Raw genomic sequence first — 22679 nt, 5'->3', positions numbered from 1 at the left:
CCCATGCCAATTAGGTCAGGTCATATCTGAGAGGATGAAATGGAGTTCATATTTCAAGTCAACGACCCTTCATCAGAACTGTGATGTTTCCAGCAGGTGTAGGTTGAGCAAGGACACAGGAAGGTTTCAAATTGGGTGAAAGACATGACAGAACGCTCAGCCTGAAAGGGAGAAAGGAATAGGTGACGGGGCAAGAGCGCAAAACACAGAAGTAAAAGGTGTGCCTGGTGTCTGCAGTCATGACTCTGACTTCCCTGTGGCCTGTAATTTTAATTCTCCACCTTGATGTTACCAAGACATTTCTGTCCTCTAATTGTTACAATGAAGCTTCATGTCAGCCTGAGAGATAGCACCTTGTCTTTGGATGAGGTATTTTTATGGCATTGTGGACTCAACATAGTGTAGGAAAGTTTTGAAAACAATAGACGCTCTTCTAAACCCCACCCTTTTTTCTCCTTTTTCTTTGCTTGTTTTTTTCTGTTGTATTTGCTTTAACAACATTTATGCTTTAGGTTTCTTGGTTCATCATTATTTCCTTCAACTCAGAAAAATAGTCTCCTTTGATATTCAGTCTGTCATGCCTTCTGCCCTGTCACAGACCTCATTTTATTCCTGTTCTACATTTGTAAGTTTTGCCAGTTTTGAGAAGTTAAACTCTTCCTAATTGCATGAATGCTGCCTGGCGTATTGGATGTTTCCAGAATTTTCTGCTTTTATTCTAACCACACGCAGGGAATTCTGTACCAAGTAACTCAACTAACTCCCTAAAGCCAGTCCACTGCATTATGGAACATACATGCCTCCAAATCATGCACCACCCTGACTCCGTACTGTATCTTTGTTCATTGATTATTGCTAGACCAAAATCTTGAAACTTCCTTTGATAGCGATGATGTCACTGGCTGAGTAACACAGATTGGCCGGCTGGTTGACATTGCAGAAGGATGTAAATGGATTGGTCTGACAGGCAGATCAGGTGGAATTTAACACTGATAATTGCGAGCTGATGTGCTTTAGTAGAAGTATAAAGACAAGGGAGTACTCCATGAATGGCAAGGCACTCGGAAGCTCAGATAAACCAAATGATCTTGGAGTGTTTGTCCACATCTTTGGGTGTTTGAAGGGTAAAGTGGGGCTTAATAGGGTAGTTATAAAGAAGGGGGCCCGATCCAAAACATCAACTTTCCTGTTTGCTGCCTGGCCTGCTGTGTTCCTCCAGCTCTACACTTTATCTCTGACCATAGCATCTGCAGTTCTTGCTACCCAAGTATCCAGTATGCCGCCTTAAAGTGGAGACATAAATTGTAAGAGCAGAGTGGTTATGTTGGACCTGTATGGGATTTGGGTTAAGCCAGAGTTAGAATACTGTGTGCTGTTCTGGTCTCTGCACTGCAGGAAGCATATGTGCTCCAGCTATGAAGAGAGTGTGGATAAGCGTGGTTCCTTTTCTTTGGAGCAGAGAAGGGTGAGGAGGAACCTGTTGGACGTGTATATGATTACAATGAGAATGGACAGGGTGAACAGAAAGCCCCTGTTCCCGTATTTGTAGGGCCAGTAACAAGGGAGCATGATTTTAAGGTGAAAGACAGGAGGCTTGAAGGGGATCTTCAGAAAAGATTTTTCGCCCAGAGGGTGGTGAAAGTTTAGTATGCATTGCCTGGGAAGATGATTCAGCCAGGTAACCTCACAACCTTTTTAAAAAGCACCTCAATGAGCACTTGAAATGTTATAACATTCAAGGTTATAGGCCTTGTGCTGGAAGTTGGGACTAGTGTAGCTTTGTCAGTACAGACTTGGAGTAAAGGGCCTTTTCTGTATTTTGTGATCCCGTATAAAACCAGGCCTGGGCTAATGACCTGGGGTCATTGATTTGCGTCTCAGTATGGCCACTGATGAAATTTGAATTGAGTTGGTGAAAATCTGGAATTGAAAACTGTTGCAGTAATAGTACCGTGAAACTGTCTTCAATTTGTCACACACGCTGTCTGGTTCATAATATCTTTTTGGGAAGGAAATCCGCCGTCCTAACCTGGTCTGGTCTATATATGACTCAGCCATGTGGTTGGTTCTTTATCACACTGACCTCTGAAATGGCCAAGTGCAATTAGGGACAATCGATGCTGACCTCGCAGGGATGCCCAGATCAATATTTAAGAAAAAGGTATCTACATCTCAGTGTTCCAAGATGTTCTTTGTCAAAGTTTCAAAGGCATTGCGGGATGGGTAATAGTATTGGAGTTATGAGTGTTGTCTATAATTCTGTTAGCATATTTTTTAAAATGTAGGAAAAATGGCACCATTAATGCATTAACTTTCTGCATTCTTTTGAAGCATATTGCATTATCAGCCCACTTAGTCTAGTTTGTAGGCCTTTGGCTCAAAAATAGAGAGAGGTACCTATCGGGAGTGGGGTCAATGTAGCGATATTGTCTCTGCATTAATAGAGCTGGGACGTAAGCCAGTGTTCGCCACGATAGATGGGCGAATTTGAATTCAGTTAAAGGGTATCTAATGGTGACCAAGAATTACTGTCAATTATTGTAAAAACACATGTGGTTCATTTAATGCCCTTAAGGGGAGAAAAATCTGTTATCCTCAACTAGTGTCTCCTGATTCAGTACAATTGATTGTTAAACACCCTCTGTTATGCTTTCGTTTGTATCTAACCAATACAAGCCAAAGTTTAATTTAAATCTAAAATTTAAAGTTTCGGTCAGGCTCATATAAGGAAGTTGTTTACTGGGAGGGCAGCAGTGACATTAGTTAATTAGAGCAGTGACTAAACCTATTGCTTGAACAATGGCAAAGCAAAGCCAAGACTCATTTAATTTACAAACTTCTTAAATACACAACCTATAGAGTGCAGTTGGCACAGTGTGGGAGATGTAGGAATTTGTGAAGCAGGGAAGGAATGTAACTTCTTGTTTTTGTGAGTAAATTTAAAATCCTCAGTATGCAAAGAAAACATGCTTGTTTAAGAAAAGGCACAATTGTGGACTGAAGAGATGTGAAATTGAAAAAAGAAGCACCTAGAGCATAAGAGTGAGCTTTGCTTCTACAGCGATTGGACACCAAGAGGCACAATTACTGTAAGGAAAATTGAGGACCACACATGTAACTAAAATCAATATGGGAGCTTTTGGAACATTGCAAAACCAGAATTAAAGCAATAAAAGGGCAATTTAGAAGCCTAAGCAAGGAGATTATTGAGGTTGCAGTAAAAGTGGGTGACCTATAATTGAAGCAGTTCTTAAGGTAGGAAGAATTTATCAAGGTTGAGGAAATCATCCAGTTAGCAGGACAGAGATGCGATGCTGCTGTATTGTGCATTTAAAACTCTTTTTAAATAAAGAAAATAAAACAGCATTTCAACAGAGGGATTGATTGACTTAAAGAGCTGTGAAGTTATGCTCCAGCTATACAAAAGCCTGGTTCAGCCACATCTGGAGTATTGTGTCCAGTTCTGCTCACGTCATTACAGGAAAGATGTGGAGGCATTAGAAAAGGTGCAGAGGAGATTTACCAGGATGTTACCTGGAATGGAGGGAAAAATCTTCCAAGGAAAGGTTGAGAGAGCTAGAACTTTTCTCTTTAGAATGATGAAGGATGAGAGGTGACTTGATAGAAGTGTACAAAATGATCAGTTATAGATAGAGTGGATAGTCAGAGACTTTTTCCTGGAGTGGTGTAGCTATTACAAGCAGACATAGTTTTAAAGTGAGGGAAGACATCAGAGGTAGGTTCTTTACTCGGAGAGTGGTAGGGGCGTGGAATGCATTGCCGGAGAGGGCAGTGGAGTCGGCCTCATTAGGAGCATTTAAGCTGCTATTAGATAGGCATATGGATGATAGTATAAGGTGAGGGTGGAGGTTAGATAGACCTTACCGTTAGGGTAAAAGCTTGGCACCCCATCGTGGGCCAAAGGGCCTGTACTGTGCTGTACTGTTCTACGTTCAATAGAAAGAAGAACAAATACTTACACTGGGAAAACATAATGACAGAAGTAATATTACCAAGAAGATTTAATTTCAGGAATGGGCTAAATATAACAGTTGATTTTAAAAAAAAAACCTTCTCAAACCAATTGGCTCGGATCACTTAAATCCCCTGGGAATACATTTGATTCATTTTCTAATGTAGGGTGGGCTAGCTCACTGATATCTTTTCAGAAACAGCTATATGACCTTTTCTTGCTCCATAGATCTTCCTCTGGGAGTGGCATATTATTTTGCATGTTATAGCATTTTATTTTTAAATAGCTGGGCACTGCTCATGCCTGTGAGGTCTCCTTATACCATGGCACTAACACTGATAGTATTTGGAGTCTAGTTTGCTGTCTGCACTGGTTGCTTTTTGGTTTTTGTCAGAGACTGCATTTGGGGTAAGGGATGGTCACATAGTGTGTTAATGGGGAAGTGGTAAATATAACTTATTAACCTTTATACATTCATCTGTACAAGGGGAGAAGCTTGCAGGGTGATCTTAGATAAGGTCTTGGTCTACAAATAGGTCAATGCTGAGGAGAGCATTAAGTTTCACCCCATGTGCTATCTCAAAAGCTTTGGGTGGGAAAAAGCAGCAAATTCCATGATCTCGGAGCGGACAGATCTGTTACCTTTGATCTCCCAATAGTGTTAGTAATAACCTAAAGAACTGTGGATGCTGTAAATCAGGAACAAAAACAAAGTTGCTAGAAAAGCTCAGTAGGTCTGGCAGCATCTGTGGAGGAGAAAACAGAGTTAACGTTTTGGATCCAGTGACCTCAGTTCTGAGAAAAGGTCACCAGACCCAACACGTTAACTCTGTTTACTCCTCCACAGTGTCAGTAATAACGTCTAACTAATTATGTAATTTGTACTGAGTTACTGTCATGCAGTAAACTATATCTTTGCTTAATCTAAGAGCCTACTTACATGACTTGCTGGATTTCCCCCTTTATACCAGAGAAGAGAAACAGACCCTGTAGCTTGGAGCTAAAAGGATTACAGTGGGAGCAAATTTACCAGATAGTCTCACACAAGCTGTGGTGAGGGTGTGTCAGACACCATGGTACCAACAATGGCCGTCTGATGACTTAACACAGCTGTGCCATTCAAGCACCAGGCATTTGGTTCTGAATTTACATCCCTTCACTCTTTTTACTCAGGAGAATCAGGAAATTTGGGTTCCAAGTGTGGCTAACCTCAGTCTACAAGACAATGGACTGGATTACAAACTGATGAGCACTTTGACTTTTTTTTTTGCTTTCTTTTCGTTTGGCTGTGATTGGGCTCACTTTGTTCTAAACATAGTAATAGCAAAACTGGGAACACTTTTACAGAGGTCCAAATAATAAAGCACCACTTTGGACTCTTACCAGAGGTGCCTGATGCGCTACGATCCTAACATTATGGTTCTTCAATCTCGCTGCCAACTGCCTGCAGGCAGAAAGTTTAATCGGTGGAGAGAAATCAGAGTTAACATGTCAGGCCTGGTGACCCTTCCTCAGTTGCTGGACCTGAAATTTTAAGTCTGATTTCTGTCCACAGACGCTGCCAGACCTGCTGATCTTTTCCAGCAATTTCTGTTTTTATTTCTGATTTACAGCATTCTTAGTTCTTTGGGTTTTAGAAAGTTTTTTTATCTCACTGATATTAGCTTTTTGCAAGTTCTGAGCTCAAAGACTGAAATTCAATCGGTAATACAGCATCTGTAGGAGTTCAAATAGAAAATAAATCTCTCCTGGTTTTCTCTCTTGCTATTTATCAATTCAAGTCCTTCTACATTCATATAAACGCTGCTTCAGCATCTGAGAAGCATTGAATGGATCAACATACTGGGTAATTGTGCACTTCTGACTTTCCTTGAAGATGTGCAGGAACTTGCCATTCCATGAACTGCCAATTCTTTTGGATCAGCCACCTTCTTCCTGTTTTCCTCTGCCTAAATGGCAACAACGTGTATGGTCACTGCCTATTGTCCAAGTGCCCCTTACAACTGTCTGGAAAGAATCCAATTCTAAAGTATTAATTTAGGCTTGAGTGATGCTTTGAATCAGATTTCCTCTGGATTCCTTCTGGTGCTGCAGGAGATGTTTTCTGTTGGAATATTCAACTTTCATCTAGCAGCATCTATTTAGAACCCTTTGAAACTCTGCCTAACTGACCATTGTTTAGTTGTCACTTTCTATAAGCCAGCTGACGAGATTGACTGACCTTGGTTCTGACTTTGTATACCCAGAGAGATCGGGAGCAGGAAGCCTGGTTCATTTTCCATGTTGCTTTCCTGACTGGGTTTACAGGGGGGGAAAAAAATCTTCAAAACCATTCCCTAAATTCGTTGATGATGCCCTCACAGATATCATCATGTGGGAAATATATTTTCCACTGGTCCAATTAGCATCTTCTTTGCAAACTTTTCCTTATTTTCTTCGACCTCAAAAGAGTGTGAATAGAAGCACACCCAGTGAATCGATCTTCTGAAATTAACTTTGCCTGTATATGGTGTCTGTGAATATTCCTTCAAGGGCTTTAATAATCTCTAACCATTGACTGTATGTTCAGAGTTAACACTTTTTGGGTCCAGTGATCCTTCCTCAGAGCTGAGTTCTAAAGAAGGGTCACCGGACCCAAAACATTAACCCTTCTTTGTCTCCGTCACAGACACTGCCAGACCTGCTGAGCTTTTCCAGCAACTTTGTTTTTGTTCCTGATTTACAGCATCCGCAGTTTTTTTTCAGTTTTTAAACTGTTTGTTCAACCTTGACAAGGTTTCTTGAATCCATTTGAGAAAATGTTGTGTATTAATTTACTGTAATGAAACAAATCGAGTCGCTGGTTTGGTAAGTTGCTTCTTAACTACTTTTTGTTATTCTAGGGAACCCAGAAAGGTGGTGCTACATCGAGGATCCACTGGCCTAGGTTTTAACATTGTCGGAGGTGAAGATGGAGAAGGAATTTTTATTTCCTTCATATTGGCAGGAGGCCCAGCTGACCTGAGCGGTGAACTGAGAAAAGGGGACAGGATTATTTCGGTATAACTCCCAGCATCTTGAAGTTTAAATGTATTTATTCCCTGATCAGCCTCGTAACTTTGTTTTGATGGCGTTGCCATTTGATGGAATTAACAACCTCCTTGAGTTTATTTCTTGAATGCCCTGATTGGTTAATTCTCCTTCCCAAAGCCCAGCAATAAGCTTCTAATCATTTTTACATATCTATTAAAATCTCAATGATAACTGTATAGAGAGCGATTGCATGAAATTTTTGACTGTTGACGCATTAAAGCAAAATATCCCACAATGGTTCTGTACATGCATTATATAGAGCATCTATGAAATATTTGCATCAAATCAGTATTGCTTAATTAAGTGTTGAGTAGATTCCTTCAGTTCTTTTTTTAATGTATCAGTTTTCACAAGTGAAGGCTTGTGATAAAAAGTAAAACTTATCCATGCCAGATTATGGACCAGTAAGGATTTATATTGACATTAGATTGAGAAAAGAGAGAATGGATTTAAATAACAGCAATGTCAGTTTCCTGTATGTAGTGGAAAAAATTGTTCTACGTTAACAGTTTAAATTCAAAACAGAAAACATAGAAACCAAGCAGCTGTGGTGCATTTATTATGTTGGTTAATTATTTACCTGTTGCATCAATCACCATCTAGAGAAATCAAAATACATTTACCTAAAATAGACAATTACTCTCAATTCAGTGTAAAGCTAGGAATGGGTGCTCAGAAAAATGTGACTTTTGCTGGCTTTGTTTGCAATGGAACACACAGATGCCCTGTGCTGAGTACACATTTCAGCTGCCTCCCTTTTGTTATGGAATTGTTGAAGCAGATAGTTCCTCAGATGGACAGTCCATAAGGTTTTTGTCAATTTAATGCTTCCAAATAATAAAAAAATTATCAATACAGGTAGCATATGCACAACAGTTCCTTTCCAGCAATTTTCTCCTCCCTTCGTTTGAGACTTTAGATTCTGAGAGGACTGCTGCACCCATGCTTTAACACTGAATTTCAGCAGGTAATTTAACCATTACAGTGCCTGATCATACCATTTCTGTGTTACGAGCAGGGAAGGGATTGACTGATGCTTCCCAATAAAAGCAGGGCTCTCCTTTGCAGTTCACTGATGGGGGACGGTGAACCAAAACAGTGTTTCAGGATCTTAGTCTGTAAGAGTTAAATAACTCATTTCTAATTTTTAAGAACATTTTATTCTGTAATTCAAACATAATTGATTTGTTACTTTGATATTAATATTTGAAAGAGTTGCAGAGATGCACAAAAAGTTCTGAGTGTTCATTTCAAAATGTAGACGCTCTTTGATGCAGGTGAACGGCATTGATTTGCGGACTGCCACCCATGAGCAGGCAGCAGCAGCACTGAAAAATGCTGGGCAAGCAGTCACGATTGTGGCACAATACAGGCCTGAAGGTGAGTGCTTCACAGCAGTTAAACTGCATTCAAAAAACACATTTATGTTCTATTTTCAATTTTGTAAATGTCAGTGTGCTACAGCTGCATATTTAGAAAACCTTAATCAAAAGTTTAAATACTGGTTATTAAGTTCAACTGATTACACCTGCCAAATGTCCGGTGTTTCCTACTGAGTGTCTATAAAATAATCAGTATTTGTTTTCTATTAGTTACTCAGACATGATTGGCTTTTCAGTCTGTCTACATTGGAGGTGTCATTTCCAATGCATTAACTCTGTACCTATAAATTGTTCAGAGAATATTCCTCAGCAATGCCATTTAAAATTTGCACTGTGTGGATTTTTAGTTGATTGTTATGTTAGGTTCGTTTTCAGAGACCCTCACGGACTTGATGCAAAGACAAGCCACTGACCTGTTTATAAAAACTGGGTTTTATAAAAATCTTTTATTATAAAGCAAGTACAAGCTGTGGAGGATCACTGTACTCAACCCGGCACAAAGTGCTGAGTCTCGTCAGCGATTCTGTTTGAGCAGCGGACAGTCCCTGCTTCTTATACCTTATCGAATGCATGACACATGAAGCAATTTTACATCTCACAATGACATGATACGTGAAACAATCACTACATCGGACAATGACATGATACAAAAACAATTACTACATCGAAAACATAAAGAGAGTAGGATACAGTATTGATCCTTCCTGAAGTGGCTGCTAACAACAGGAGGCGATTTCAAGTTGCTGAAGTGGCAGAATGTAATTTCAAGCTGCCGAAGTGTCCAACTCGAGCAAAGGTCTGTGTCCTGGCACCTTCAGCAAAAGCAGAAGTTACATTCTTTACAGGATCTCAGAAGTCTCACCTTTGCAAATTCTGCCCACCTAATCATATTTGAGACAGTTTCCACATGCCCCTGTGCAGGAAGCTAAAGACTAACAAAGTTTATACCTAATTCTATTCATGCAGGAAGCTTAAGGCAGTGCCTTTCTACCTATGTGTAAGAAGATAAGGATTTACAAAGGTTTACACCTAATTCTATTCAGGCAGGAAGTTTTAAAGCAGTGTCTGCACATCTCTGTGTAAGCAGATAAAGAGCATTAATTTATGGAGAATATAGAAATCAATGGGATGTTATCCCAATAACATCAGTTAGGTTTCATCAGTTGTAAGTTAATCTACATACAGTAATAGCCTTGAAGAATTGGAGGCTGAGGGGTGATCATGTAGAACGTATTATTCTAAGGAACCCAGAAAAGTGGTGCTACATCAAGAATCCACTGACCTCGCCTTTAACAATGTTGATAGTGAGGATTCTTTTTTTTATAAAACCATGAGGGGCTTGAATGGGATGAATAGCCAGGGTCTTTTTCCTTGGGGAGGAGAGTCCAAATCTAGAGAGTATAGGTTTAAGGTAAGAGGGGAAAGATTTTAAAAAGGACCTGAGGGGCAACTTTTTTACGCAAAGGGTAGTGCTTTTATGGAATATGCTGCTAGAGACAGTGGTGAAGGCTGGTACCATTACAACATTTAAAAACCACCTGAATGGGTGGATCAGTAGGAAGAGTTTAGAGGGATATGGGCCAAATGCTGACAAATGGGACTTGATTAATTTAGGATATCTGGTTGGGAAGGACGAGTTGGATTGAATTAGAATAAAGGTGTCATTTTCTTATCAATAAACTAGTGGAAAGTTACAGGAACCAGTACTGCTGCATTCGATGGAGGGATCTTGCTCAGCCAAATTTACTGACAGTACAACGATAGGGAGGAAAGCAAGTATAAGAAGTATGTAGAGTTTACAAAGAAATGTGATTGGCTTGAGTGAATGGGCATAAATTTGGCAGGTGCGGTATAACCTGGGAAAATATGAGGTGCTTCACTTTGGAGAGAATAGAAAAACATATTATTTAAATCAAGCCAGACTTCAGAGTGTTATTGCACAAAGTGTTCTGGTTTCCTTGTACCTGAATCTCAAAAGTTTAGCATATACACACTGCAAGTAAAAAAAATGGAAGTTTTGCCTTTATTGTAAGGGCATGGAGTTTAAAATTAGTGAAGACTTGCCACGTGTGAAGGGCATTGATGAAACTGTACTTGAAGTACTTTGTGCCATTTTGGCCTCCTTACTTGAGGGGTGTAATTTCATTAGAGATTTCATTTCACGATGCTGGTTCCTCAGAGGAATGAGTTTTTCTCACATCTTGAAAGTCTTGAATGGGGCTTGATTGGGTGATGTTGAGTTGGCCCCTTTCATGAGGAAATCAGAACAAGAGACGTGTAGTTTAAAAGTAATATGTCTCCCATTAAAGAGGGAGACATGTTTGGGACAGTAGAGACTGGATTGTTAAATATATTTAAGCTGACGTAGACAGATTTTTGATTTGCAAGAGAGTGGAGGGTTGTGGGGAGGTGGCAAGTGGATAAGTGATGTCATGATCATCCTCAGTAATGGAGCAGGCTTGAGGACCCATTATGACTGTTCATCTCTTAGCCTGACTCATTATACTTGTTTTGCCAAACCTATGGTAAATCGTGAAGATGAAAGTTTTAGAACAGTGGATGGTTTGAATAGTATATGACATTGACTTCTTTTTGCAATACAATGATCAAACATTAATTGTGAGCTTTTATGGAGAGGTGATGGCTTAGTGGTATTATCAGTGGACTGTTAATCCAGAGACCCAGGTAACATTCCTGGGACTGGGGTTCGAATTCCACCATGGCAGATGGTGGAATTTCAATTCAATTAATACCTGAAGTTATGTCTAATGATGACTCTGAATCCATTGTCGATTGTTGGAAAAACTCATCTGCCTCACTAAGGTCCTTTAGGGAAGGAAATTGCCATCCTTATCAGTTCCAGCCCACATGTGACTCCAGATACACAGCAATGTGGTTGACTCTGAACTGCCCTCTGGGCAATTAGGGATGGACAATAAATGCTGCCTAGCCAGTGACACCCTTATCCCTTGGGAGTGTGTGCTATACCTCTGGCTTTTTGAAGAATTTACCTTTGGTTGAGTGGTTACTCTTCAGGAGATTATTTTTTGCAGAGACTACATAATCATAAATAGTGTCAGGTCTCGGGAAAGTTGGAACTTGTTAGATGAAATGTTTTCTTTTGCTCGTTCCATGTTTTATGTTCAAGCTTCAGAAATTTGCAGGTTGCTTCCAAAACCTCTGGTTCCGGGCCTTCCGTTACTTTCTCATTAACAGAGACGACCTCTGGTTCTGTGCCAAGTGAAAACATCTCATTTTCTCGCACCACATGTAACAAGGCTGATGATACATATTGCCCCAAGGAATGTTTATTAATTTTGATGCTCCATTATCTTCAGCTGAGCAATATTGTTTTGAGGGGTGGACATTGCAGAAAAGAAATGATTTATTATGCCACCATACCATCAAGGCCCATATGTGGACAGCACCGAGTATTATTCTGGGGAAGGAAAATATTTATTTATCCAGTGTGTTAAATTGTTTCTGTTTAATTAAAAATGGCATTTTGCTTTGTACTGCAGTTAAGACATCTGTCTGCTCACACAAAGGCACAGTGTAACAACTCAGGGCCATCTGTTAAATACTTTGAAGTCCAAGAACTATGTTTAAGTTCAGCAATAGACCAGCCAAATACAGTATTAGAACGCTATACCATTGTACATAACACATGTTTATCAGGAGGGGAACATTCGAGATTTCCAGGTATGTTCTATATATCACTATACCTAACATTACTGGACATTCAGCATGTTCATTGTCTTCAGTTATGTAACTGCCCACTTGTGTTACAGCATGCTGACTGAAAGATTATAAACACAGTTTGCAATGACAATAAATCTACATAAAATACGCCCAAACTGCTGTTTAAGCATATGTTTACAATTGTAATTTTTGTGCCAAGGAGCTGTTCTGCGTTCAGCCAAAGCATTTTACAGCATCTGTTCGGAGTGGTTTCTGTAATTCCCTACCAGCTGCAACATTCAAAGTGCAGTCCTAATTGCACTAAATTTTCCCAAAGCCAGTTGCTGAGGGGTTTTCCCTAAGATAGGGTGCTGTGGTTAGAACTCTTGAGGAAGCCTAGTATTATAATCTGATTTGGTCAGATGTTCAGTTTTAATAAAGTGGCTCAGTGGAGCACTCTGGTGTACGAATCCTTGTATTTTACATTTGCGGCATGCCAGCTTCTGCCCAAGATTTTGATATTCACTTGATCACTTAGCTGCCACCTAGTGCAATTGTTGCAGTTGACAATTCATTTAGGTAGCTTGCAGCTAATTATAAAAAAATTAGATTATGTGCAATAACGATACATATCTATTGTTTTATTGAGCTCAGTTTTTGTCATTTAGATACAGCTGTAGAGTTCCTTAACTTCAACATATGAAATGAGCAGAAGTGCTAGAGTTTGTTCTTATAGTTTGTGAATTGCAATTTTTGAACTAAAAGCCATGGTTTTATCAGCTGAATTCCTACTTTGTTTTTTGTCGTTTACTTCACAGTTATAGAACTGTCTATTTAAGGTACTTTTTAAGTACCCTTTAAAGCTTAAAAAGACTGAATTATCAGAGGTTAAACTGTGTAAATGCCTCTGTTTTGTGCGCATAGAAAATTTGCTGCTTTAAAGTTAAGTTCTAAATGTGTATATTTTAAAAAGCAGCACTCCTTGCGGTGATTACAAAACTTTCAATCAAAAGCGCTTGTAGGCATAAATTTCTTTGTTTATAGGTGTAGTCATTTGATTCATAGCCCTCTTTTAATGGTGTTAAAACAATTGCAGCTTCTGTGGATTAAGTTAGTTAATTATGGTTGGTTTATGGTTAATTATTTCAATCTTGAGAATGATGTCTCTATACATATATCCATAATATAGATAATTACCATATTCATAACAAGTGGCAACAGTGGTTTTTGATGGTGGACCATTGGATGTTTTGAAAATTATTATTTGAATAGTTGAAATATTTTATTCATTCAATATATACTGAAATAGGACATGACAATGAAAAGTGCGTTAATTGATGTTATCATTTTGGAAGTTGGATTTGTAAAATGAAGGCAGAGGCGTTCTGGTCAAAAAGGTCAATGTAATTCTGGAAGAGTGACCTAAATGCACGATTGCTAAGAAGGCAAGTGACATCGGCCAACTGCCCAGCAGACCCCTCTGGTCTTGAAGGGTCTAGGCCCGAAACGTCAGCTTTTGTGCTCCTGAGATGCTGCTTGGCCTGCTGTGTTCATCCAGCCTCACATTTTATTAACATGGTTATACTATGGGGTTTGTGTAAGCAGAACTAATACATGAAAACAGTCAGCATCAGAGGAGCAGGAAGGCTGACATTTTGGGCCTAGACCCTCCTTCAGAAATGGGGGAGGGGAAGGGGGATCTGAAATAAATAGGGAGAGAGGGGGAGATGGATAGAAGATGGATACAGCTACCTAGAATACACCACCTCCCACCCATCTTCCTGCAAAAATGCTGTTCCATATTCCCAATTCCTTCGCCTCCGCCGCATCTGCTCCCAGGAAGAGGCTTTCCACTCCTGTCCACCTCAGATGTCCTCGTTTTTCAAGGACTGCAACATTCCCCCCCAACCTCTGGATCCAACACATCATCCTCCGACACTTCCGCCATCTGCAATCCAGCCCCACCACCAAAGACGTTTTCCATCCCCACCCTTGTCTGCTTTCCGGAGGGACCACTCTCTGTGACTCCCTTGTCTGCTCCACACTCCCCTCCAGCCCACCCTCACCCAGCACTTCTCCCTGCCACTGCAGTAAGTGCTGCACTTACCCCTACACCTCCCCCCTCAATCCATCCCAGGACCCAAAAAGACTTTCCACATCAAGCAGATGTTCACCTGCACATCTGCTAATATGGTATACTGTACCCACTGTTCCCGTTGTGGCCTCCTCTACATTGGGGAAACCAAGCAGAGGCTTGGGGACCACTTTGCAGAACACCTACACTTGGTTCGCACTAAACAACTGCACCTCCCAGCTGCGAACCATTTCAACACCCCCTCCTGTTCCTCGGATGACATGTCCATCCTGGGCCGCCTCCAGTGCCGCAACGATGCTACCCGAAGATTGCAGGAACAGCAACTTATATTCCACTTGGGAACCCTGCAGCCCAATGTATCAATGTGGATTTCACAAGCTTCAAAATCTCCCCTCCCCCCACTGCATCTCAAAACCAGTCCAGCTCGTCCCCGCCTCCTTAGCCTGTCCTTCCTCCCACCTATCCCATCCTCCCACCTCAAGGCCCACCCCCATCTCCTACCTACTAACCTCATCCCGCCCCCTTGACCTGTACGTCCTCCCTGGACAGACCTAATCTCCTCCATACCTCCCCACCTACACTCACCTTCACTGGATCCATCCCCGCCTCTTTGACCTGTCTGCCTCCTCTCCACCTATCTTCTCCTCTATCCATCTTCTATCCACCTCCTCCCATTTCAGATTCCTCTTCCCCTCCCCCATTTCTGAAGAAGGGTCTAGGCCCGAAAAGTCATCCTTCCTTGCTCCTCTGATGCTGCTTGGCCTGCTGTGTTCCTCCCGCTCTACACCCTGTTATCTCAGATTCTCCAGCATCTGCAGTTCCTACAATACATGAAAACAATCAGTTTGGTTTTGACTTCAGAGGCAGAAGAATTTTGTTTGAGTTCAAAAGATAATAGTCCTTCTCCTAGAAGGAGAACAGATTATGATTTAGGTAAGCCGTTCATCTCAGCAGAACTCTTTTCTAATTTATGGAGTTTTCATGCCAGGAGAACAGGTGTAGTCTTCTGGTTATTAGAAATGAGCAAGAGTAGGGCCTCAAAACTGTGGAAGGAATTACAAAATTGGATGGAGTCAATTAATTAAGATGATAGAAGGCATGATTAGTAAGTTTATCGGCGACACCAAAATTGGTGGCATTGTCGACAGTGAAGAAGCTTTTCTTAGCTACAAAGGGATTTTGGTCAAATGGGTCAATGGGCTAAAAAATGACAGGTCGAGTTCAATTTGGATAAATGTGAGGTATTGCATTTTGATACAAGAAACAAGGCTTATACAATTAACGTTAGGGCCTTGGATAGTGATGTAGAACAGAGGAACCTTGGAGTTCAGGTACATAATTCTTTCATTGCCTTTCATTTCCTTGTCTTCATTGCTCAATCCTTTGAGTATAGGAGTTGGGGAGTGATGTTGAGGTTGTGCAGGACATTGGTGAGGCCTTTTGTTGAAGCCTCTTTTGGTGAGGCGGTTTTGGTCTCCTTTTCTGAGGAAGGATGCTTGTGCTCTCAAGAGTGCAACAAAGGCTTACCAGGCTGAATATAGGGATGGCAGGTCTGATATATGAGGAGAGATTGACTAGGTTGGGATTGTTTTTGCTAGCATTCAAAACGACCTATAAAATTCTAAGAGGACTGGGCAGGGTAGATGCAGGGAGGGTGTACCCAGTGGTCGGTGTATCCAGAACCAGGGGTCAAACTCTGAGGATTCGGGTAGACCATTTAGGTTGGAAACAAGGAGACATTTCTTCACCCAAAGAGTGGTGTGCCTGTGGAATTCATTACCATAGGAAGTACTTGATGCCAAAACATTGAATGTATTCAAGAGGTGACTAGATATAGTATTTGGTGTGGATGGGATCAAAAGTAAAGGGAGAAAGCAAGGTTAGGTTAGTGAATTGGACAATTAGCCAAGAATGGCAGAGCAGGCTTGAAGGGCTGAATGGCCCCCTTCTACTCCTATCTTCTCTGTTTCTATCGCCTCTTCTGAAATACTGTGTCCAGTTCTGGTCGCCCAGTTATAGGAAGGAGATTATTAAGCAGAAGAGGGTTCAGAAGAGATTTATTACGATGTTGCTGGGTATGCAAGATTTGAGTTATAAAGGCAAGTTGGATAGGCTGGGACATTTTTTCACTGGACCGTAGGACATTGGGAGGAGACTTTATACAAGTTTATAAAATAATGAGGGGTATAGATTGATGTCTTTTTTTTTCCATAGACTGGGGGATTTCAAGACTAGAAGGTACATTTTTAAGGTGAGAGGAGAAATTTACTGAAGGCATGAGGGACAAGTTATTTACACAGAGCATGGTTGGCATGTGGTATGAGCTTCCCGAGGGAAGTGTTGGATGTGGATACAATTAATGTGTGAAAGACATTTGGATAAGTACATGAATAGAAAAGGTTTGGGGGGATATGGGCCAGGAGCGGGGTTGGTGGGACTAGCTTACTTTGGGGTTATGTTCAGCACAGACTGGTTGGACGGAAGGGTCTATTTCTGTGCTGTATGACTTTAAGTAGAGACACAGGTTAAAATGTAAGCACTGCAGACGCTGGAGATCTAAAACAAAAACAAAGTCCTGGAGAAATTGAGCAAGTTTGACATAAAATGTGGAGAGAAAGATAGATTTAACATTTCTTATCCAGTGGCTGTTCATCTGAACTGAAAGCAGCTGGGAAATTGTGCTGTTGACAGAAATTGAATGTGGGAGGGAAGGGGAGGGAACCAAGGAGTCCAAGCAAAATGGAAACAATGGATATCAAGAGGCAAACTCTCTGCTGGTTGGAGACATACCTGGCACATAGAAAGGTGGTTGTGGTTGCTAGAGGTTAGTCATTTCAGCTCCAGGTCATACCTGCAGGAATTCATTAGGAGAATGCCCCAGACCCAACCATTTTCAGCTGCTTTGTCAATGGCCTTCCCTCCATCATAAGGTCAGAAATGTAGTGTTCACTGCGCAATGTTGAGCACCATTCGTGGTTCCTCGCTGCTCCTTCAACTGATTAAGTTGATTTCACCTGACGAAGGAGCAGCACTCTAAAAGCTTGTAATTTTAAATAACCTGTTACACTATAACCTGGTGTCGTGTGACTTCTCACTTTATCCACCCTAGCCCAACAGTGCCATCTCCACTTTAAACACAAAATCTGGACAATATCCAGATTTGAGCTGACAAGTGTCAAGTAACATTTGCGCCACGCAAATTCCGCACCGTGACCATCACTAGTATGGGACAATCTAAGCGCTACCTTCTTGACATTCAGTGGTGTTATCAAGATCCTTAGAGTTACAGCTAACCAAAAACTCAATTGAACTCACCACATAAACGCAGTGGCAGGGGCGGCATTGTGGCTCAGTGGTTAGCACTGCAGCCTCACAGCGCCAGGGACCTGGGTTCGATTCCAGCTTTGGGCAACTGTCTGTGTGGAGATTGCACATTCTCCCTGTGTCTGCGTGGGTTTTCTCCGGGTGCTCCAGTTTCCTCCCACCGTCCAAAGATGTGCAGGCTAGGTGGATTGGCCATGCTAAATTGCCCGTAGTGTTCAGGGGTGTGTAGGTTATAGGGGGATGGGTTTGGGTGGGATCCTCCAAGAGGCGGTGTGAACTTGTTGGGCTGAAGAGCCTGTTTCCACACTATAGAGAATCTAATCTAATCTAAACAGCAGGTCAGAGGCGAGAAATATTGTGGTGACTCACTTCCTAACTCTCCTAAGCCTGTCCGCCATCCACAAGGTAGACGTCAGGAGTGTGATGGCATGCTCCCCACTTGCCTGGATGGATGCAACTTCAATAACACTTGAGAGTTTGACCCCATCCAGGACCAAGCAGCCTGCTAGATTAGGACTGCCTCCTCGAGCATCCACTCCCTCCACCTTGGGAAGTCAGTACACACTTCTGCTACCGTCTAAAGGTGCATTGTAGAAATTCACAACAGATCCTTACATAGCATCTTCCATCTAGAAGGACAAGGGTAGTGGATACATGGGAACACCACCACCTACAAGTTGGCCTCCAAGTCGAAGAAGATACCTTGATGAGATGGACCAGTGGGCGGGGGAGTGGCAGATTTATGGGAGATGTTGCATTTTGGAAAGGCAAATCAAGGCAGGACTTATACGTTTAATGGTAACGTCCGGGAGTGTTGCTGAACAAAGAGACCTTGTTGTGCAGGTTCATAGTTCCTTGAAAGTAGTGTCGCAGGTAGGTAGGATGGTGAAGAAAGCATTTGGTATGCTTGCTTTTATTGGACAGTGCGTTGAGTGTAGGAGCTGGGAGGCCATGTTGCGGTTGTACGTTAGGCCACTTTTGGAATACGGTGTGCCATTCTGGTCATCCTGCTATAGAAAGGATGTTGTGCAATTTGCAAGGGTTCAGAAAAGATTCACAAGGAAGTTGCCAGGGTTGGAGGGTTTGAGCTATAGGGAGGGGCTGAATCGACTGGGGCAGTTTCCCGTGGAGCGGAGAGGCTGAGGGTGTTGTTATGGAGGTTTATAAAATCATGTGGTGTATGGATAGGGTAAAAATGTGAGGTCTTTTCCCTGGGGTGAGGAGTCCAAAACTAGAGGGCATAAGTTCATGGTGAGAGCGGAAAGATTTAAAAGGGACCTGATGAGCAACTCTTTCATACACAGGTTGGTGCATGTATGGAATGAGCTGCCAGAGGAAATGGTGGAGGCAGGTACAGAAAGAACATTTAAAAGGCATCTGGATGGGTATATTAAAAGGAAGGTTTTAGAGAGTTATGAGCCAAATGCTGGCAAATGGGACAAGATTTATCCAGGATATCAGGTTGCCATGAACGAATTGGACCGAAGGAGTTGTTTCCATGCTGTACATTTCTGTGACTGTAAGTCACTCACCATCCTGACCTGGAAATTTATTGCTGTTACTTTGCTGTCCCTGGGACAAAATCTTCGATTTTCCTCCATAATGGCATTGGGGGTCAACCTGTGGTAGGCACATTGCAGCGGTTCAAGAAGGCAGCCCATGACCATTTTCTCAAGGGGAGCTAAGGACAGGCAGTAAAATGCTGGCCAGCCACCAACACCCATGAGTGAATAAACAAAAATATCATCACTATCAATGGATTTATTTTTATTTTCTTTTAACTTATGTACAAAATGTTATGTTCCCAGCTGATGGCGCTACTGGACAAGCCAGATCCCAGAATGAAACCTGGCTTAATAGATCATATTTTAATTCTTGTAACTAATTATATGGTGGTTATTCACTAAAACGTATTTATAGGAGGTGGCCGATTGTTCTTTAAAGCTTATATTGATTACACAAATAAAGACTACTTTCTTACTTTCTGATCTGGGAACTATAGACCAGTTAGTTTAATGTCCATCATTGAAAACATGTTTGCATCCATTGTTAAGGAAGGAGCAGTGGGACTTTTAGAAAGTTAAAATGCAATCTGAGACTCAGCATGACTTTATGATGGATGAATTGTGTTTGACTAATTTGGTTGAGTTCTTCAAAGTGAAAACAAGCAAATTGGGGTTCCTGTAGATGTAATGTCCCTGGACTTCCAAAAGGCATTTGACAAGGGACTGTACAAAAAGTTAATACAAAGGTAAGATTGCATGGGGTTACGGATGATGTGTTAGCTTGGATAGAGGATCAATGACTGAGATGCAGGAATAAATTATGCTACAGCCAAACTTGGAGATGACACAAAAATAGATGGAAAAGTTGAGTTGTGGTAAAGAAATAAGCAATTTACAAATGGATGAGGATAGCTTAGATGAATGGCCCAAGATCTTGCAGACGGAGTTTTATATGGCTAAATACAAGATTTTTGTGAGAAGAGTAGAAAAACAATTTATTATCTAAATGGAGAAAAGCTTTAAAATGCTTTGGTGCAGTGGAATCTGGGTGCCCTTGTGCATAAATTGTAGAAGACTAGTATGCAGGTGCAGCACAAATTAAGGAGGGCCAATGGAATTTTAGCATTTATTGCTAAAGCAATGGAATATCAAAGTAGGGCAGCCTTGTTGCAACTGTACAAGGCATCTGGAGTACTGCATCTGGTTTTGGTTCCCTTACTTGAGGAAAATTGTAATTGCATTGGAGGCAGTTCAGAGAAGATTAATTCCAGGGGTAAAAGGGTTTTTTGAGATGAGATTGGGCGGTTTTGGCTTATACTCACTAGAGTTAGAAGGATGAGAAGAGATCCAAATGAGGCATGTAAGATGCTAAAGGGCAGTGACAAAGTCAAAGTAGAAAAGATGTTCCCTTTGTGGGACAGTCTATAGCAAGAGGCCATAGTTTAGGCTAAAGAGTGGTAAATTGAGAACGATGAGGAAAAATACCCCCAAAGGGTCGTGAATCTATGGAATCACTACCCCAGACTATGGTAGATGCTGGGACACTGAATAAATTTAGAGATAGGCAGACCAATTTTTAAATAGTAATGCGTTAAAGGGCTATGGAGAGTGGCAGTGAGGCTGAGATGAGTTCAGCCGTGCTTCTATTAAATGATAGAGCTGACAAAGATGGAATTTGCTGCTCCTCTTAGTTCTTGAGTTCTTTATTAATGAAATCATGGTTTCTACTCCAAATCCTTCCAAAACAAAAATCCCAGCATCTCCAATATTGTGTATTATTCAAAATTGTGTATTGTTGTGACTTGTTAATCTGAAGTCATGGCCTGTTAGTGAGTTTTGAGAAGATTTGTAGCTCAGGTTGAGGTTCTGGATGTGAGTTTGCTCGCTGAGCTGGAAGGTTAGTTTTCAGACGTTTCGTCACCATTCTAGGTAACATCATCAGTGAGCCTCCAATAAAGTGCTGGTGTAATGTCCCTCTTTCTATTTATCTGTTTAGGTTTCCTTGGGTTGGTGACGTAATTTCCTGTTCTTTTTCTCAGAGGATGGTAGATTGATTTGGAGCCAATGTGTTTGTTGATGGAGTTCCGGTTGGAATGCCATGCCTCTAAGAATTCTCGTGCATGCCTCTGTTTGGCTTGTCCTAGGATGGATGTGTTGTCCCCATCAAAGTGGCCTGTATCTGTCTATGGAATTGTGCAGAAATACAATGGGTTCCCTATTTGGGCATTAAAGAGTCAGGAAATGCGTTAGCACCTTCATATGTTAATAAAATGAATTGCTTTCCAAACTATCAAATGGCACTCTTTATGTACAAGGACGTTATGTAAGAGCTGAGGACCCTGACAGTAGCCCAATAGTATTTTCCTGGGGACTTGTCATCCAGAACTATCTTCACCCGGCCAAGCTATTCCAATGCAACAGCAGCACTGGCATCTAGACAGTAGTGTGCAGAATTGCTCAAGTGTGTCCTGTCCACAAAATGCAAGATTAATCCAATATGTCAGCTCAACAGTCCCTCACTCTACTCCTAATCATCAGCAAAGTAGTGAAAGTTGTCTTCCCCATTTCTATCGGGCAACACTTGAACAGCCATGACCTAGTCACCATGCTCAATTGAATTTCTGCCAGTACCACTCTATCCCTGACCTCAGTATGGTCTTGATCCAAACATGAATGTAGTCGCAAAATTCAAGAGGAGCTCGAGCATTGCGCAAGTGCAGATCCTGATGGTGCAGATATGTCAAGCTGGAGCTGCCACAACCTTTCTTTTTTTAAATGATTGTTGAAACTGCTAATCCTTCTTTTGTTTATCATGGATTAATCTGAACATTCACATCCAGATTAAGGAAGACTCAGTCCTCTGATGGAGTGAATTTTACAAGTGCCAATACTTACAAAGCTGTTAATTCTAAACAGCATTAAATGAGTTACTTCTCAATTTGCTAAATTTGTTGAGGACAATAAAACAAAGTATAGGACATAATTTCAGATCCTCCAAAATATTTACACATGATGCAAGTTAATCGCATAACCTGTTAGATAAATTGAGCAATTAAACGTAGTACAAGTAACCTACTTTACGTCAGTCAATTATTTGTGCCATCATTATACAGTCATTGGTCTGTGCAAGAGGAAACTGATATTAAAATGATCTTATGAGTAATTGATTAATTGTTTTCAATGTCTAGCTACGTAAATTTGTCCATTAACATTGAATATTGTTGATATATTTGCATATGTAAGTCTAGAAAATTAGATCTGCAGCAAATATCTGCATAGAACAAAAGATACTGCCAAATGTTTCAGGCCGTTGGGTAAGAATTCTGGAAAGGTCCTAGCAGATTGGCAATTGCCGATGTAACATCTCTCTTCAGGACAGGATGGAACCAGACAGAAAGCCAGCCTATCAGCCTAATATCTACCATAGGGAAAATGATGGGAACCCATTATTTCAGACATAATGGGATATTTATAAGATCAGAATACAATCAGGTAAAGCTATCAGAATTATATAAAAGGGAAATTCTGTCTGATTTGTTAGTTTTTTTTCAGAAAGTACCAAGCAAAGTGTATAAACATGAACCTGTAAGTGTACTGTATTTGGCTTTCGAAAAAATATTCAAGAAGTTCAAGGCATAGATTAGTAA

The 22679-nt window shown here is 41.1% G+C and overlaps 1 protein-coding gene across 28 annotated transcripts in view; it reads left to right on the top strand.

Annotated features, from left to right (window-relative positions):
* LOC125457523 (disks large homolog 1-like) overlaps positions 1-22679 on the top strand; it is a 406012-nt gene that overhangs the window by 328240 nt on the left and 55093 nt on the right. For all 28 annotated transcript variants that reach the window (XM_059651157.1, XM_059651153.1, XM_059651152.1 and 25 more), the window contains 2 exons: positions 6856-7012; positions 8323-8425. In XM_059651157.1, the coding sequence (XP_059507140.1) occupies positions 6856-7012; positions 8323-8425 (260 nt within the window). The remainder of the gene's footprint in view (positions 1-6855; positions 7013-8322; positions 8426-22679) is intronic.

This window comes from Stegostoma tigrinum, chromosome 14 (assembly GCF_030684315.1).
Source record: "Stegostoma tigrinum isolate sSteTig4 chromosome 14, sSteTig4.hap1, whole genome shotgun sequence".
Taxonomy (NCBI): Eukaryota; Metazoa; Chordata; class Chondrichthyes; order Orectolobiformes; family Stegostomatidae; genus Stegostoma; species Stegostoma tigrinum.
Note: the sequence above shows the minus strand (reverse complement) of the source record. Positions and strands in the feature narration are given on the sequence as shown.